The 18,098-nt window shown below is 44.2% G+C and overlaps 1 protein-coding gene across 41 annotated transcripts in view; it reads left to right on the forward strand.

The window, feature by feature from the left end:
* Positions 1-18,098, forward strand: part of LOC115023600 (receptor-type tyrosine-protein phosphatase delta) — a 191,153-nt gene that overhangs the window by 120,541 nt on the left and 52,514 nt on the right. For 21 of the 41 annotated variants that reach the window (XM_029454718.1, XM_029454755.1, XM_029454720.1 and 18 more), the window contains exons 6-7: positions 5,866-6,011; positions 8,324-8,465. In XM_029454718.1, the coding sequence (XP_029310578.1) occupies positions 5,866-6,011; positions 8,324-8,465 (288 nt within the window). Of the gene's footprint in view, positions 1-5,865; positions 6,015-8,323; positions 8,466-18,098 lie in introns of all 41 variants that reach the window. The other 20 variants (XM_029454716.1, XM_029454728.1, XM_029454721.1 and 17 more) reach the window with 1 other exon arrangement.

The following is an 18,098-nucleotide window of genomic DNA, read 5'->3' on the forward strand; positions in this document are numbered from 1 at the left end:
AAAGCCTCTATATTATATTTGCATCTTCATTTTACAACCTCTGCCCAGATGTTCAGCGTTTCCTACAGGAGGGTCGAGTGTTTTCCTGCTCCCTCCTCCTGCTCCCTCCTCCTGCTCCTCTCTCTCTCTCCTCTCTCTCTCTCTCTCTCTCTCTCTCTCTCTCTCTCTCTCTCTCTCTCTCTCTCTCTCTCTCTCTCTCTCTCTCTCTCTCTCTCTCTCTCTCTCTCTCTCTCTCTCTCTCTCTCTCTCTCTCTCTCTCTCTCTCTCTCTCTCTCTCTCTCTCTCGGGCGGATCGACTCGCGCCAACAATTCAATATTTATATGTTTCCTTCTGTTTGGTTTCCACCGCAAAGGGAGGTGGGCTTTCATGTGTCTGATTTGCCACAGCAGCGATTCAGTTCGAGCTTTTAAAGCGTTGGGGGCTGTTTGAACAAAGCCATCTGTTTGAGTGGGCCGTTTTATTAAGTGACAAACTGGATCCCTCTACCTCGCTAATGTGTCCCGTGGGAGACAGCGGTAGCTTATGAGTGTGTGTGTGTGTGTGTGTGTGTGTGGTAGAGACAGACACAGGTAGAGAGGGGACAAGTTTTCCTGTGCAAACATTGTTATACAGCACAGAAGAGATCACCGATGGAGCCGTCGTTGCAGAACTGAAAGGTTTTTGCCGTTATGAATCTACAATGATAATTGAATAAGGGAAGCTTTCAGTTTTCATCTCATCCCATGAAACACAGACTAAGAAGCTCAGCACTGTTCCATAAATAACACCGTATATTTATTTAATGGAACCTTCCAGAGTAGTCTACTGTCCCCTCCCCCCGATTTATTAATGCCGTTTGCCCATTTGCAATGTTCACTCCATCCAGTGAGAATATCCTGACACCCGTGAGAGTGTGTCGGTGTGCGAGGTTGTGCCCCTCAGGAGACCCTCTCTCCCCGTCTTGTCAGACAGTCTGTCAGTGCACTGAATATGGGACAAGATCATTAGCTATTCCTTTTGAAGCTGTTGTCTGTGCAGAAGAGCCCTTACTCCTGCAGAGCTGTATCCAGACGCCTTGCATATCAGTGCCACTGAACATGAATATTAGACACTTACTGGGGTTCAGAACGTCCCCTTGCTATAAGATTCCTGCAACCTTAGTCACCAGGTTGAATATTTGTCCAGAAGGGAATATGCTGGTGAGTTGTGCATGATTATGCATCCTGTCTTTGAAGCCATGTTGTGTTGATATTTGATGATATGATATTTATTTATTCGGCGGCGGCTCATGATCCAAATAAGAAACCGTGACCCTCTCCATAGATGGACCTGCAGCCCTGCTATCCACATGCTGTCTCAACATTAATGTGTCATTAAGCTGCATTCTTCTATGTTCTATTGAATTAGTTTTACATAATGACTGTTGTGAATTTTGCTTAGAGAGCACATTTAAGCAGTTGGGACAGTTGGGGGGTTGAGGGGAAGGTTTGTATTATGAACTTCATTATGTGTGACAAGCAGCACAATATTGATGGAATAGCGGGTCCCCATCATTGCACTGCATTAAAACCTCGGAAGTGAATTAATGTACTATTCCTGATCCAGTAATTAACAATCATTCGGGGGCCATATCCCCTTTCAAGTAATCACTAATTGCAATAAGAATTTCAGTTCCCATTTAAAGCAAGATTACCGATGAGCATGCAATGCAAATCAGCCAACAGTTCTAATTAAGCTCCAATTCCTTTTCTTTCTTTCTGCTTTGTGAGCACATACAATGTTGAGTTTGTTTCCTCCGCATTACAAAAGACACATTTTTATCATAATGCTGCAGATAGAGAGCTGTGTGGTGCCCCAAGAAAGGGCTTTAAGCTTGTGTTAGTTCCATTGATTAGTATGTGTGGTTTATCTGCCTTCTCTTTTTTGTGCATTGTTTATCTGTGTCTGTGTGTGTGTGTGTGTGTGTGCCTGCGTTACTCCAGTCTGTTTTCTTTTTGGCACGGGGTCAGATTGTTTCTGAACACTGCATAGACAGTTAATTAATCCATAGAGAGGGCGTTGCTTTATAAAGCACACAACATTCAGCAACAACACCGTGCTTTATTTAAATACTGTGATAATGATATTGCTGCGATGGACTTCCTGAAGTAATATGTCCTTGGCACATATACGACATGTGTCACTTTTACTCTCCCAACATTAGCCCCCACCCCCCCCCCCCCCTTTCAGTCTAACTTGCTGCTATAGTGACAATTCATCAATATCACAGAAGTGATGTGCTGCAGCTTAAAGATGTCGAATGAGCTTAATGGCATCTTTAAATGCTCCTTTCTTCCACTAGTTTGTCCAAAATGGAGCAGGGTATTTGCAGACTTCCACCCAATGTGTAAGGATTAATTATCGGCCTCCACAACCCCACCTCACCCTGCCAGTTAAAGATTCAGAGAGGAAATGGCCCTTTTCATGCAAATTAAATTGAATATGTCAGTCAGTATAATTGTGAAAAGCGAGCCGTCTTGGACTGGTGTCTGCGCCAAATAGAGGTTCCAACTGAAAGTGGGCTTATTAATGTTCTCCTCTTTAATGGCTGGCAGATCAAACTTTAGTCTGTGGCGGAGCCCTGATGATGTTTTGGCCATCGTGAATGAAACTCTGATCGACTTCATAACAGGAGTTAAACACAATGTTCGGCACAAACACTTGCAATGAATGCAGATCTGCAAGATGCTCTGAACCCAAATATCCTCCAAGTTCAGCATGACGATAGAAGAATATGATCTCATCAGGCTCACTTACAGTCCAACTTATAGTCAACGGGCACTTTAAGTTCACCCGACTTGCATGTTGCATGTGCGCAGTGCAGCGTTGATCGACACATCTCTGTGGGATTCAAGAGACGTTTAGCCTGAACTGAAGCGGTGCACCCGCATTAATTAACTGTTAAGGTTAGTTTACAGTAGCAGCAACAGTAATGTTCTGTGCCTGTGCTGCCCACATAGTTGAAGGCTTCCGATTTTATATTCATCTCTTCCCATTAATATATATATATATATACACCAGTCTGCCCCCTCAGCCCTGCGGACATGTTTGTTCTTAAAAACAGTAAAGGCTTTCAGTCAGCCACGGATTATTAACATGGTGTTGATCCATGAAAAGTGGAGCACGGGGAAGCTACGAAGAGCCTCTTCCTTTTCAGCGGCAGCAAACGTGAATACGGTTACATAACGACCTGGAGGGAGAGCGGGCACGGGCCCGTGTCACTAACCTTTGAGCTTGTGACACGCTTTAAGCTTCTCATTTGTTTGCCGCCGACAGTTTAGCACTGGATTAACAGGTGGCTCGCCACGGTGGTAATTCATGGTTACCTCTCAAAGGAGACGCCAACATGCAGCGGAGCAGCTTTAACTGGATGTAACTTCTTTCAATTGAGATCCATTCTGTATAATGGCACAGTGCACAGACTATACTAATTACATTCTCTTCTATTAGAATTAACATGATTGCAGATAAATCATTGAGTCGCGGTGGTAAAGGTTACTTGGTGGTGCGTGAGTGTGAACGGTGTTTGTTCATGATCGCTGTCATGGTTCTAGTCGTAGCTTTGTTGGGTGAAAACCGAGGTTTCAATCAGCATCCGTCTCCCTGAAGCCGTACGACCAGTCTACCAAAATGGATGTTTGTCAGCGGCAGACCTAAAATGGGGGTATGATGGTGCTATCAGCGGCCATGCCTGTGAAAACACCATTACCTCCATGTCACGCCTCAATCACTCCCCATTGTGCGATGACTCGCCGCCCCACCCTCCTCCAGTGCTGATCTCCCGTACACGTCCCAACAGTCTATCACAGCCGGCGTAGGGAGACGCGCCGAGCCATAATGGATGGCCCCGGAGCGAAAACAGCCCCAATAGCATATCAATTACCCATCAGCACCCTCTTGGCCGGGCGCCAATGTGCACCACACCCCGGCAAAGTCAATGAGATAAGGTGCAAATGCAGATATAATGGTGCATTTTACCGCGTACAAATTACACAGTGTCAACTCTGCTGCCCACCTGTCTGATCTGTCAGCCGGTGAATGAGAGCGAGGCTCTGAGAAGTGTGTGTGTGTGTGTGTGTGGGTGTGTGTGTTTGTTAATGTGTGTGCATGTCATGAGGCAATCAGGTGATTTCCCAGACTCATTTGCCCGGTGGAAGCCCAGCTGCTTGCCTGTTTATCTGTTCGCCCCTTTTGATTGCTGACCACACATACACCACACACTTATGTCACCTCTCCACGAATCCTGCAGGTTAATTTGTCCCTTTCTCGCAGCGCCGCCGCCGCCGCCGATGGGCAGTACAATCTGGAAGGGGAAATCAGTCCGCACACGGGCAGCGAACGAGCACAATCGCATTCTCACACACACAGATGAGATGATTCAGATGGTTGGCATTACTGCAGCTGTGTGGCCTAATGGCCTGCTGAAGTGATTGATAAAAGGCAAACAGTTGCTCCGCAGGGGGACAGATGGAGCTACACCTCCCACTGAAGCTGGCACTCGAGCGGCAGAGCAAAATATCAGGGGGTCTGACTTAGCACTATGACATTGCTACTGAAATTAGCCTTGATCGAAATGATAAAGCTGGAATGTAAATCTCGAAATCAGAATCTCATCAGGGAGCGACGGGTTCCTTTGATTACTAATCACTTTCATGTCTTTTGATTCGGTTGTAATAGAATCGTCAGCTCATGAGCAGGAACTGATTGTCCTGGAGGGTAAAAAAGACGAAACAGAACTACATTTTTGAAATTGAAAGTCAAGAGAATTGTTATAATGGCTTTCAAAGTTGACAAACTGTAATTCTGAAAATCAAGGTTGCAGCTGTCTTCAGTGTTCTGGAGATCAGAGCCTGAACAAACGCTATTGTACAGTTTTGTGGAACCGCCACAGTAGATGGGAACGTCCACGTCCACACAAAGCAAACACTGTTCCACTCTGCTATTCTTTCACCTCCACTCTCCCCTGCATTTTTATCCTCATTGCCTTTACACTTGACTTGTTGTACTGAATTGAGGGACCAATTAGGAGCAGAACGCTCACATCGGCGATCAGAGCGCTGCGAGGAACTTATCAGGTGCGTGTCTCATTTGTGTGGGGCACGAGCATCGTTCCGATCGGTGGTTTTCTAGAGATTAGTGTCGTCTGCTACTGAACAAGTAGACAAGCTTCTGTTTGTCTGCAACAGTTTGGAGAACGTTATTAGAAGCAGTGAACGGCCTCATGATGTATATCCAGTGCAAAGCATGTGTGAATGTATGTTGGACGACACGTAAAGGACCAGCTCACGGACAAAGTGTTCTAAACTTAAACGCCTAATTACATATTACAAAGTTGTAATTTCCTTTGAAGCATTCTTTGTAGGCAGCGTGTGAACACAATAATTGCTATGTGGACACTTTCTTTAGCCCAGTTTAGGTTTACTGAATTTGTTTTGGGACAGTGTCACATGGTGACCACAACAAGAGGCAATATGTTTTACAGAAGTTTGCAACCTTGATACAAATCGTCTATAGACTAAGTATATTATATGTTCATTGTTTTATCAAGTGATTGATATTTTTATCCAAGAATGCCTGGTTAAAACTCCCTAAAAGGTCTCAGTTATCCTTCAGAGAAGATTAATAAACTTCTGATCCAAACCACTGATCATCGGTTTTCACAATAAAGTCGATACAATCTCTCGTCTTGACCACTGCGGACAATCCTCTCAACAGCCACATGCTGGAATCTGCATCTTTGTTACTCTCTACTGCCTCTTGATAAGAGATTAATTTCTCTGTCTGCAAAGCTAGCATGTTCGCTAACTATGTTTTTTTTATCTTTTATTTCCTTTCTGTCTCTCCAGCACCACCAAAGTTTTTAAGAACCCCCAATGACCAAACAGGCGTGCAAGGAGGCGTGGCATCCTTCATCTGCCAAGCTACAGGAGATCCACGGCCGAAGATTGTGTGGAACAAGAAGGGGAAGAAAGTCAGCAACCAGAGATTTGAGGTATTAGGTCTATTGTTCTGATGTAAAATGCTCGACAAAATGGGAATGCTTCAGCACTGCTTTTGGCTGCGCTCACACATAATCCATTGCGCCATCCCAGCTCGCTCGCTTGCTTGCGCCCCGAGTTGCCACCACGCATTAGCTCTAATAATCGTGCTGGCCAGGTTTTTAAACATGCATGAGTTTTAATGAGCAAGTACACAAAATATCTGGGGACAGATTTGTAATTACATGAAAGACATGAAAAGAGCAATTGGAAAGTAAAAAATAATAACGTGTGGTGTGACCCAGATACCTACATTAGCATCATACCACATTTGCGAGCTTTATGTAAAGTGAAAGTAGCGCTTTCACTTGGAAACATCCTTTTGCTTTGTGGCATCTTATCTACATGCATGTCAGACCCTCCTATTCTGGCTGAAGCTTTGATTTCTGGCCAGCTTTAATCTGCACTTGGGCTCAATACCCATGAGAAATAACATCATCGCAGAACACTGATAAGATTTCTATTAATTTCTGTGTCAGTCCTCGGGACTATCATGGTGTCACTTCTTTTCCCGCCTCTGCTCTGGATGCCATTATTTGCCTGCTACTGCACAGCAGCGATGGCTTAGCAGAGCTTGGAGACATCTTCAAGCCTCTTCTTTGCGTCCCACAGAAATCTAATCTTATCAGAATTCATCGCGTCTGCATCGCACGTTGAGCTGAATGCTAACAGGCTAGTTTTCATCCTGTCATTGCCTCACAGGGCTCGCTAGCTGCATCATGCACTGCCGCCTCATCTTCTAACAAAACTCCATTTCCTCACAACTTCCTTTCTAATTCTAAAAAGAAAGGAGGCTGTTTCCAGCATCACCTGCTGTCCGCTTGAATCCCAACACCGCTATCGCCTGGCCGATGAAATGTTGAAATGTATCATTAACTAACGTGCGCAGATATTTATATTGTGAACTGTAAAAAATGTTTGGAGGCCTCTATGTGTGTGTGTGTGTGTGTGTGTGTGTGTGTGTGTGTGTGTGTGCGTGTGCGTGTGTACGTTTGCAAAGTGGAGGTCAGGTTTATCTTTGTTGAAATGTACCTCTATGCTTAAAAGACATTGAGTTATGACACAGGGCTTTCTAAGATCAGTGAGTATCCAACATGTAGCATGCACAAATAGCTGAATAAGCTACAACAAACACCTGTTTGTGAACATGTTATGTGTCGTTCGTCTAATACAGTCGGTCCTGTCTTTTGTACCACTATCTCACCTTAGGGCTGGGCGATTAATCTAATATACTTTATTCAAACAATACATTTATTTCAACTTTGGCTTCCAACGATTATGAAAACAACGTAATCGAGATAAAACGATTATTGGTGACGGAGGATCCCCGAGTGGAAAGGCACGGGGTGCTCGCGGCTCTGGGGAGGGACGGGGGCCCCCTGCTCCCGGCGCGACTATCGACCGGGGCAGACTGTCTTCAGTGCCTTCTGTGTCGATATCGGCAACCCAGCCGACCTGTCGTTAAACACAAACCCGTCTCGTTGACCACGCTTTGTGGGCGTGACTTTTTTTGCCGTGTCATCACCATTAATATCTAGACAACCAATGAGTTTATGATTAAAACGAGAGCACACAATGTTCCTCAGAAATCTAGACTCTTAATTTAGCTTTCAAAGTGCACCAGTTTGAAGCATTTAACTCTAAATCTATGAGGTTTCCTAAATCAATGAGTAATCCTGTTAAATAATCCTGATCTCAATATTGATCATAAAAGTTTTTGCCATAATCGAGCAGCCCTATCTCACCTCATGGTACGACTGTCCGTAACGTTTATCAAGCCACCTTTAACTGTTCGTGTTTCTGTCCCATCGACTCAGTCCAGTGTGACACATCTCTAAGGATAAGAACGTTAACTTTAAGAGTGGGACACATTCGGATTTAAATTTCCCTCTGCAACCAGACAATTCTGACCACGACAACTTTCCCCATTCTTAAAGTTATCCGCATCGATTATTTTACCAGTTAATGCACATTACTAGATTGTGAGAAGTGAAGTAACTAAAAGACAGCTCGTCTGAACACATAACTGGGAACACCTGTTAGTCCATGCACAGTATACAAACACAGTATTCACAGATGAACATCACGAGGGTTCAGTGTAAGAGAGGCAGATCTGTTTGTGTCATAGGAAGCTCATCGTGTCCCCATCAGTGTTGTTAGCCAAATGTCCTCGACAGTCTTGTGTTTTTCCTCTGCAGGAAAAGGACTCTCGCCCGTCGTGAACCATAAAATCTCCTTTAACATATCCTGTCTCTCGCACCTGCAGGTGATAGAGTTCGACGACGGATCTGGTTCAGTGCTAAGAATTCAGCCTTTGCGCACGCCCCGAGATGAAGCCATATATGAATGCGTCGCCTCCAACAGTGTTGGAGAGACGAGTGCTACCACCAGACTCACTGTTTTACGTGGTAGGTCATTCTCAGCAGACCCAAAAGACAAAAAAACACCCCCCACTAACATGCCCTTTTTCTCCCAGCTAACACAGGTAAGTTTGCGTTTAAGTGTTTTATATTTGTCCTGTCGTCTTACTGTCGCAGCGCACAAGTCAAACCCAATTAGAGACCCTGGCTACACTCACGTTGTGTATTCTAACGTGATGCAATTTAGTCCATTAGCCATTTAGCCAAGTAAGTTTCCGTTTCTAAGTGACTTAAGTCATTTGCATACAGAGTCCTGACACAATAATTAAGATGCCAGTTAAATTATGCAAATAGCCATCCATTGCTAGCCTGCGGTGGTTTAATGGAAAAGCTCAGCAATAATGTTCAAATCAGTCATTTTTCATCCCCACACTTCAGCTTTGATATTCTTTTGGCCGTGTATAAAATAAAGCAGTGTATTCTCATGTGATTTAGTATAACATTGTTTGTGCAGCATCTTTTAAACATGTATAACAGTGCAGCGGGAAAGGTCAGCCACTCTGTTTACCTCCAGTGAGAATAAAAGTCCGCTGACACATATCAAGTTGATTGACAGTGCCTCTTTTCTAATAAGCAATAAGTACATTTTTATCTTGATTACACACAACATTCCATTCAAAGGCAAATATGTGTTGGCCCTGAGCTCAGAAGGCTGAGTAATATCTCCCTGAAACAGGACTTGTTTGGCTGTGAATGGAGAAAATGGTTTTCAGAAAAAAGCCTTGGGCTGCCTGAATGAGGTGTGCTCCATTATGTAGCACAATTACACAACATGGCAAATGAGTTTCTATTGAGAGGGGTGCTTCCATCCTATAGAAAGAAAGCTGGCTCTAGGAGTCTCTGAAGCCCCCCCCCCCCCCCTCCTGCTTCTTATCTCACCAATGAGCCAACAAAAGGGGCCTTTGCACCGTCTCCAGAGGCCGACTGACAGAGAAAGGTGGCACGTTCACATGCAGCTCTCTGCTGTTTACTCTGGAACAGAGTGTGTGTGTGCCAGCGCTCACATGCAATAGTGTGCACATTTCCTGTTCCCTTTCTCACACACACACACACACACACACACACACACACACACACACACACACACACACACACACACACACACACACACACACCACAGCCTAGCATTACCATGTTTATTACTATTTCCATTTTGCTCTTCTGCTCACTCTCCTCTCCCATCAATGTATTGAAGGTGAGTATAGGCCTATCACGCACTGGGAAAAAAAGAGAAAAGAAAAACAGGGAAAAGCTTTTTCTTTTTCGGCTTTGGTGCAAATAAAAAGGGTGTGCTCCCCGTCCTCACGTCGCCTCTGCTGGATACATTCAAACCCACAATACGGGCATTCTGAATCATTAGATAATAATCTGCAAGATTTATATGTAATAGATGTTTATTTCACTACCCTGGTGGAACAACCTGTACCCAGGTCGAGCACTTACAGAATGTTTACAGAGTCTGGTAGGTCTAACGTCTCACACACACACACACACACACACACACACACACACACACACACACACACACACACACGTACGTACTGATGCCTTTAACAAGCAAATAATGAACAAAAGAACTGACTAATTACTATGAGCAGTGATATCAGTCATAGCTTGACAGACAAAGGAAAGGAAGCAAGATGAAAATCAAATACAAACAAAAGGAAAATGATGCGACAGACAAGGACGTCAAGCATTACTATAATAATAGAGACTCTAGCGAGCCGTATTATTTAAGTTTACATTCAAACAGTTAGAACTTCCAGTTGTAAAAAGCCAAAGTGAGTTCCTCCCTTACTCAACGATGACCGAGCTGCTGTCAGGGTAACTGGAGGTAACACAAGGTTACCTGAAGGAGGCATTATATATTATTTAAGAGACCAAAAAGCTCCCTCTTTCCTAAAACTACTCTACACTACTATAAAACAGCTGCTTTTATACTCGTCTTTCCACATGACATAAACTGCATCTGCACATTTGTTGATGACCAGCAAACATTATTTATCTCCTCCTCTGGCTCTTTTAGTGGAGACGTACTGAACGTGTACATGAAGGATTGGAGAGATAAATAAATGAAGCAAACACATAAGTGCTACTACACCAGGCCTAATACATATAAAGTGACTGTTTGTTTAGTTCATTTGGGCTCCAACGGTCTGTGGAAACGACTGCAAAGCATCTGCTGGGGGACGCTCGCCACAGGGGAGGGGGGGGATGGGGGGACGACGCCTAATTCCATGAGGGAAAAGCACATTGTTGTAATTGCCATGCTATGAGAAGAGGGGACTCGAGGTGACACATCCAAAGTACTGGAGGATATTAGTATTCGGATGGGTCTCTAACTTGATGGGAAGCGCCATTAGTAATGAACTTCCAAGCTTAGGGAAGATATTTGCATGAAAGGCGAACCCTAATGATGTTCCCAGTCAAATCTGCGAGGCCACGGCGTGAGCCGCGCGTTTCCTCACTGCACTTTCTCTGCGCCCTCTGTTTTGATTAACTATGAGATGACCCGACTCATATGCAACTCGTGTGTTTGAATTAAGGTAGCCATGATTTGCTTTTGACAATTGAGAATGACAGGAAGAGATTGAGAAATTAAATCTAGTCATGACTAGAATAGGATTTCAGTGAAGTGGTATCGATGGCATTTATGAATGAGCCCTCTAATGAGAATATTTGGATTTCAACTATAAGAAATACCCAAAAATGTATCCAACACGCCTGACAGGGTCGAGAGCCTGTGCTCGCAGTGGTTCCAGCAGAATGATGTGTGGATGTGAGTGCTGCAGTTTATGATTCAGGCATGATTAAGGATTTATATTGCATCCTCACACTCCCATTATGCTGTCAACAGCCATTTCCTGTGCCACACACACAAGCGTGCAAACTTATGCAGCTGTGCACAACTTGACAGTGGGAGCAGAAAATGGGAAGCCGCTCTCCTGTGACGGAAAAACAGAATGCATCATTTCCATTTGTATGGAATGGAGCTATGGCACGGTCAAAGCCGTGTAGCTGAGACGGATCTTTCCACATACTATGAAAGCGCTGCTACATGATCAGTGATTATTCATAGACAATGCATGCACTCGGCTCTTTGTCATTGTCACGGGAAAAATGCTCTCCACGCGTAATAAAGGACACCAAAAGCTGCTTAATTTATATTCCAAGCCAAGTTACCAGATATCCATAAGATGCTGGTCAACATAGACTATGTGCACCTGCTGCATAGATACAAACCGTAGAAATCTATGCACCATTTCCTCATGGTATAATGTTTAAGATCTAACAATAGTTGGTCTGCATGTTCAAATTGCTTCGCAACATAAATGCAGTATGAGCTGTTTCGGACTGTCGGAGCACGGGACGCAGTGGGGATGAAGCAAGTGACCATTGTACATGGCTGCAGGGGGCCAGCAGCTGCCATACAATTCACTGGTTTACAGGCAGGAGCTCTGTAGATGGCAACACCTGGGCTGCCGCATGAAACTCAATTTCTGATAGAAAAATACAGTTTTCCTCCAAAAATGGTGAAAACTTGCTGAATCACCGTTGGAGATGAACTCTCTTGTTACATATAAAACCCGGCATTCTGAACTACCTGGAGCATTTTATCTTGAAGGGAATCGTACAACCTGAGAGGTCAGTCCATTGATTCATCCTCTGACAGTGTGCAGGACTTTAAACATAACGTTCCCGTCACTGTTAGTGATACAGAAGCTGCCACTGTCTATCGTCTGGACATTATCTACATGTCCATTAGATGTTTCAGAACATTGTCCACAGCCAGAGTTATTGTTTGGGATTTGACTCGATGCTACTCTCCCCTCACCTCCCAACTTCTCTCTCTCATACGTCACGGACATGGAGCCCATGATGACAAGTTATTCATTATTGTAATTAAGAAGATGGAGCTGACTGTCCCCACAGAAATTGATCTCTTCTAAGAAAAAAGACAAACATTCCCCACACCCCCTTATATCTTACTGCGTGGTTAACAGAGGGAGCCAATCAGAATCTGTATACTATGCCAGATGATTTAAGGCTCAACCGCTGCCAACAAGATGGATGTGAGACTTTCCAGTCTGCATAGTGTGTGAGGAAACATCTGCTGGAGCCACAAAGGCTTGGACTGCACCGTGAACATGATAGATAACTCTGCGTGTTGTGGCTCTGTATTTGTTTCAATACCAGTAAACACAGCCTGCTGAATTATTAATTATTGATTCAGACAAATGTTTGTTTGTTTTTCGTTTCCCTCGCTGGTCTTAGAAGTCCCTGCTCTCCACTGCGACCTCACAGCGCCGGTGGAGACGGGTTTATCTTTGGATTACACGTGATGCACTATATGGCAGAGCATAACAGAAATATTCCAGCGGCTGGATTTGACACAAGGTCATAAAACGAGCAGCGAGTCTGAAGCCAGGTAGTCGGGGTGCTGATGTTAGTAGCTTTGATCTTAGCTGCACTCAAAAGTCATTTTCTACTAGATTAATTGGGCACTGCGGGGTCATCTGTAATGCTTCTAATGATCTTCAGAAGCTTCTCAAGCTGCGTGAGGCTCCTCGCTAATTACAAGCAAACAACTTTGGACTGAGACATTTTTTGGGTGTAATTAGTTGTCTATACATTATGATATTCAGCACAGCAAAGAAGAGTGAAGGGCTAATTAGATGTGTTGTGGCTGCACGAGAGGAACATTCTCTCATCACAAGTTTCATCAGCTGTCAAATCTTAAAACATGTGGCCTCAATAAAATCATTTTCATAATGACAGAATGCCACACACACAGCCCGTCTGATGAATTAGAGAAGCCTGATATAACCCAGCTTCCATTAAGGCTCTTTGTGAGCCAAGAGGTCCTTTTCTGTGGGACGTCAGCGAGCATGAATAATCTCTCTACTCTCCTGTAGTAAGCTTTTAGCTGCATCAATTATTGAGATGGCTGGTGCAAGGTTTTCCCTTTCTCAGGAGGAAGTGAACTTGTATGAAGTTGGTTTCCTCCGACATTTAAACCACAAGTCTCCCAGTGTCCTCGCGCCCGAGTCGGATGATACCATGTTCAGATTAAAGATTACCGGGGCGGGGGGCCGTGACCCGAAAAGATATCCGGCACTGTTGCGCACAAAGTGCTAAAAGTGTTCTGTAAAAACACAAATGACAATCAAAGCTAAAGTATTAGAAACGGCTGTTTGATCAAACTGACCCGCCTGCTTCTGAATGTATAGTACATGAAGGTTAACGAAGCGACGCAGCGTCTCACAGTGTTGCCTTCTGTCTCTCTCTCTCTCCCCCCCCCCCCCCCCGCCCCGCCCGGTGGGAAGACTCACCTGGTTGCCGATACTCTCGAGCTCCTGCCGGCTCCAGCTTCTGCCGTCGGCCTTCATCTGCCTCCCCTGAAAATACGAAAAACAAACAAGTCAACCTAAATAGTTCCATTTTATTTTATGACAAACGTATACTTTATTAAACTTTTACACATCAAGCTTCATACAGTCCTCCCAGGTGGGCGGTAAGAGGGTGAAACATGAAAACAGAGCAGACGTCTGGCAGCGTATGCTTCAAAGTGACAGGGATGTCTCTGAGGATCAGGTAGTGTGTGGATGTTTGTATATTCCCTGCCACGTCCTCTTTATTGGTGAATGTTTAATGCACTCAAGAGGATCAGATGAGGGCTGATGGACTGCTAAGAACAGGCTATAAAAGAAGAAGAGGCTTCCCGAGGTTCGTTTCAGGGAGTTGAGAGAAAGTAAGCGACGTTCATTTCAGCTTTGTGATTGTCAAATAGTTTTCTTCCTCCTCCTTTGAATATTACTAATAATAACAGGGAAGAAATGCTGATGGCAGATAAGATGACAGGAGCAGAAGTTCTTTTCTTTCTTTCCCCCAACTCTGAATAAATGGGGAACTGTTTTCTGAAGTAAATTGAATCATTGCTCAAGGTAACAACCAGCAAATGGAATATGCAAAGTGAAATCCAGAAGAGGGTGGGAGCGGGACAGAAGGCAGAGAAGGCGGGAGACAGACAAAGACAGATCGAGGGAGAGTCTTTAACATCACGCATCTTTTAAAGTCTCAGATGAGCTGCGACTGCATCGAGGCAGATGAAGTCAGTGACTACGGCAAAGAAGCGTGTGGGAGAAAGACAAGACTGTAGGTAGAAGAAGCTCCCTCTCCACCTTCCCCCCAGGTGATCTTTACTCAGAACAGTACATCTGGCTGAGCTGACATGTAGTCTGTAAAGCAATAAGAGGGTGTGTGTGTGTGTGTGTGTGTGTGTGTGTGTGTGTGCATGGGAGGGGGGTCATCTGTGCGTAAATAGAGCTTTGTGCCTGGCTTCCTGCCTGCCTTGCTGCTTGCCCAGCCAGGCCTGTAGAGAAAGCCCCCTCTCCGCCCTTCCTGCTTCATCTCTCCTTTTCATCTCCCTCTTTACCCATCCTTTGTAGCACTACCCCTCAGGGCCATCCGACACCAAAACTCTCTGATTTTATTCTATTCCTCCATCTCCCTTCGCTTATGTTGTAAGTGGAGGAATATCACAGCTAATCCGTCATGTTTATGAATGAAATGGGGCCTAGGGAGAGTTGGGGGCGGCTTGCCAGAAGTGGCGTACATCTCCGTAGCGTGCCCTCTGCTCGGCTGATCCAATCTGCCCCAGCAGCGATGGCAATAACACATGTCTATGGGGTACGGCGGGCTTGGAGGAACACCAGGTGGAGTCATTTCAAAGTTTCTGACCTGGATCGTGTTTCTCATTTCAAAATCCCAACAACTGCTTCTCTATGAAGCTGCATTCAGACATTCTCAGTGTGCAGTCAGGGATATGAAAGGGTTAAAGAGTCGACTTGATAAGTATCGTGTGATCACGCATGACTGTACTTTAAGTTGGAGGATATTTTCAAGTGTTTAAAAGACACAATGTACGTCGACAACTAGCTCTAGCCAATGTCATGCAGAATGAGGAACGACTGGAATTGTTCATCTGTGAAGGTTTTTCTGGGGGACTGGTGATTAATAGATGGGCTCTACAATGGTTTCCTCATAATCTCAGGCATTAGGCGAGGGGGTTTTAATGACAAATAAGCAGCATTCAATTAATTATACAATCTCAAAGGGGATTTATGGAAGAAACAATCAGCGCGGGGCAAAGGGGGGAGACGCCGCTATTTTTCACCGAGACAGAGCGCCATGAACCTCGGGTTACGAGAGCTTTCTGTGCCTCCACCTTCCTCCTCCCGTGTTTCGCTCCGACGTTCGTCATCACAGGAACACACTGAAGAGTCTTTCACGACGCATTCCTATGTCGCTCCTTTAGGCAACAGGGGTAAAATAAAACTTTAGTAGATACGAGACGGTCCCTCGTTGTCAGGCCTCAGGTATTAACCATGTTCTCAAAGAAACTGTATTTGTTCAGCAAATTACTGAGCTACCTTTTAGAGAGACCAAACTATAGTGAAACTTAATCCCACTTTAGGTTGGAGTGGGTCTGCTCCTCTTAAAACTATTATAGTAAATTGGAATTAGCCCCTTGAGCCAGCTGTGGCACATTCACAGTAATGTGCATTAGTGTGCTCTGTACCTGCAGAATCAACTAATGAACTCAAGCATGCTTTCCTCAGCTACATTTTCCTGAAAAACCCACATTTTCAGTGCATAAAATACAGAATACTGGGGCACATTCGCAAAACATATGTTGTTTATGTTCTAGTTTTCTAAAAGCCGTGAGCAGAACATGGACCAGGTGAACTAAAGTCGCCTAATATCTACGAGATGGTTCAGACATTAGAGCCTCGACACACAAAGTAGACTCACTCCATCAACGGTAGTATGAAGATTAAAACATACATTTGTATTGGCGGTGGAGATTAATGATCATAGTGAAGCTCTCGACTCTGCGAGATATCACTCTGACCTGCGAGTCCTGCACACACACTTTTAAACTGGAAAGCAGTCATGCCTTGCCACTTAACATTTTCTCATATCAGTTCATCTCAGTCTCTGACACATAAAGCACTAAGGCCCCCGGCGAATAATTGGGAGACTTTTCCAGTCTGTGCAATAATAAAAAAGGCACATTAGTGGAGATACACGCCGTGTTTTAAAACAGTGTGGAGGTTGACTCAGAGTTCACCAGCCTGTGAACCCTTAACAAAGTGGGGAAGATGAATCTCAGAGTCGTCCCCGAACACACATTATTAGATGAGAGTGCTGAGCATTTTGTTTTTCCCATTATCGGATTACCTAAGATATATCTAACCAGCGCAGGTGCCGGGAGCCTTATTTGGGAAATGTGTCTCAAAGGAAGCTCTAGGGGGGGAAAAAAAGCTAATCTTATTTAGACTGGACAACATGTGGGCCAAACAGCATCGGGATGTATCAACCAGATAAATACAGGCTTTGGATTCTCTGAAGTCAGACGCCTCAACACGCCATGTCATCTACTTCCAGGTACTCCAATACGCTGACGACAATGTCCAAGTGTGTGTGCAGTAGTCACCAAAACGTGTCTCATCCAGGGCGACGTACTGCGGCTGTTTAAAGCAGCATCGTACGTAGAAACCAAGTTAAGAGTATTACAAAAGAAAAGTACATCAATAGAATGAAATGTAGGAAATACAAGCCAGACAAAGTATTGGCTGCTCTGGTCCAACGGTAAATTTGGGGACAACTACAACCTCTGTTAAAGTTTATAGGCAGAATGATGGATGTAGTGTTGAGAGAAGCAACTCTGTCTGAGTCCAATGTTGAGAGAGTTTAACCAAGCTGCAGGTAGCTGATAAAGCAAAGGGTGGGCTCAGATGTAGAAGCTGCCAATCAGTAGCTGCTCGATTGCAAAAGCACACCTTTTCACCACAGCTTTTAAGTGTACCTTATAAGTAGAGCAAGGAAATCAACAATTATGTGGGTGAAAGTGGTGAAACATTAGAGAGAGGGAAAGAGGAAAAACAGATGCCGTCATAGAATTGGCACAAAATGGAATTGCTGTCTGCCTTTGTTAATCAAGAGCTCTTACGTTTGGTTGAGTAATTTTGTTTGTGTGAAAACAAAAGCATAATTAACAGTTCCCTCTCCCATGCCAAAGAAAAAAAAATAATTGAATACGTCAGTTGAACGGGAGCCGAACAGAACATTTTGTTGAAGAGGATTCAGGTCGTCGCTGAGCGGATGTATTAACGAGAACTGCAAACAAATTATAAAGGACAATGTTGCCACGTTAATGTTTTCAAATCAACAATCTCATTTAAAGAAAAGGTTTCTGCTACAAACACCAAATGTGTGGTTAAATGTAATGTATTTATGCGTGTCAGGATTACATTTCCGTTGCTGTGATGTTCCTGCTCTTCTGCAAGGCTTTCATCCTTAACCTTTAACTGTACGCATGGAGTTATTTTCTTTATTAATCACCTTTCACTAGTTTATAAACCACCACGTCCTAATTCAATCTAGGTCAGCTAATGCATTAGCACGCCATGAAACAATCCAATTCAGATGACGTCCTTGTGAGCAGCAGAGTGCTGTATGATTAACACGATGAGCACCCTAACCCCGCTAACTTCTCCTATCTTCTTTCTCACTTCTTTTGGATTTTTGAGCGTGGAAAAGGCTTTAATCGATGTC

Source organism: Cottoperca gobio, chromosome 18, assembly GCF_900634415.1.
Source record: "Cottoperca gobio chromosome 18, fCotGob3.1, whole genome shotgun sequence".
In the NCBI taxonomy this organism is placed as follows: domain Eukaryota; kingdom Metazoa; phylum Chordata; class Actinopteri; order Perciformes; family Bovichtidae; genus Cottoperca; species Cottoperca gobio.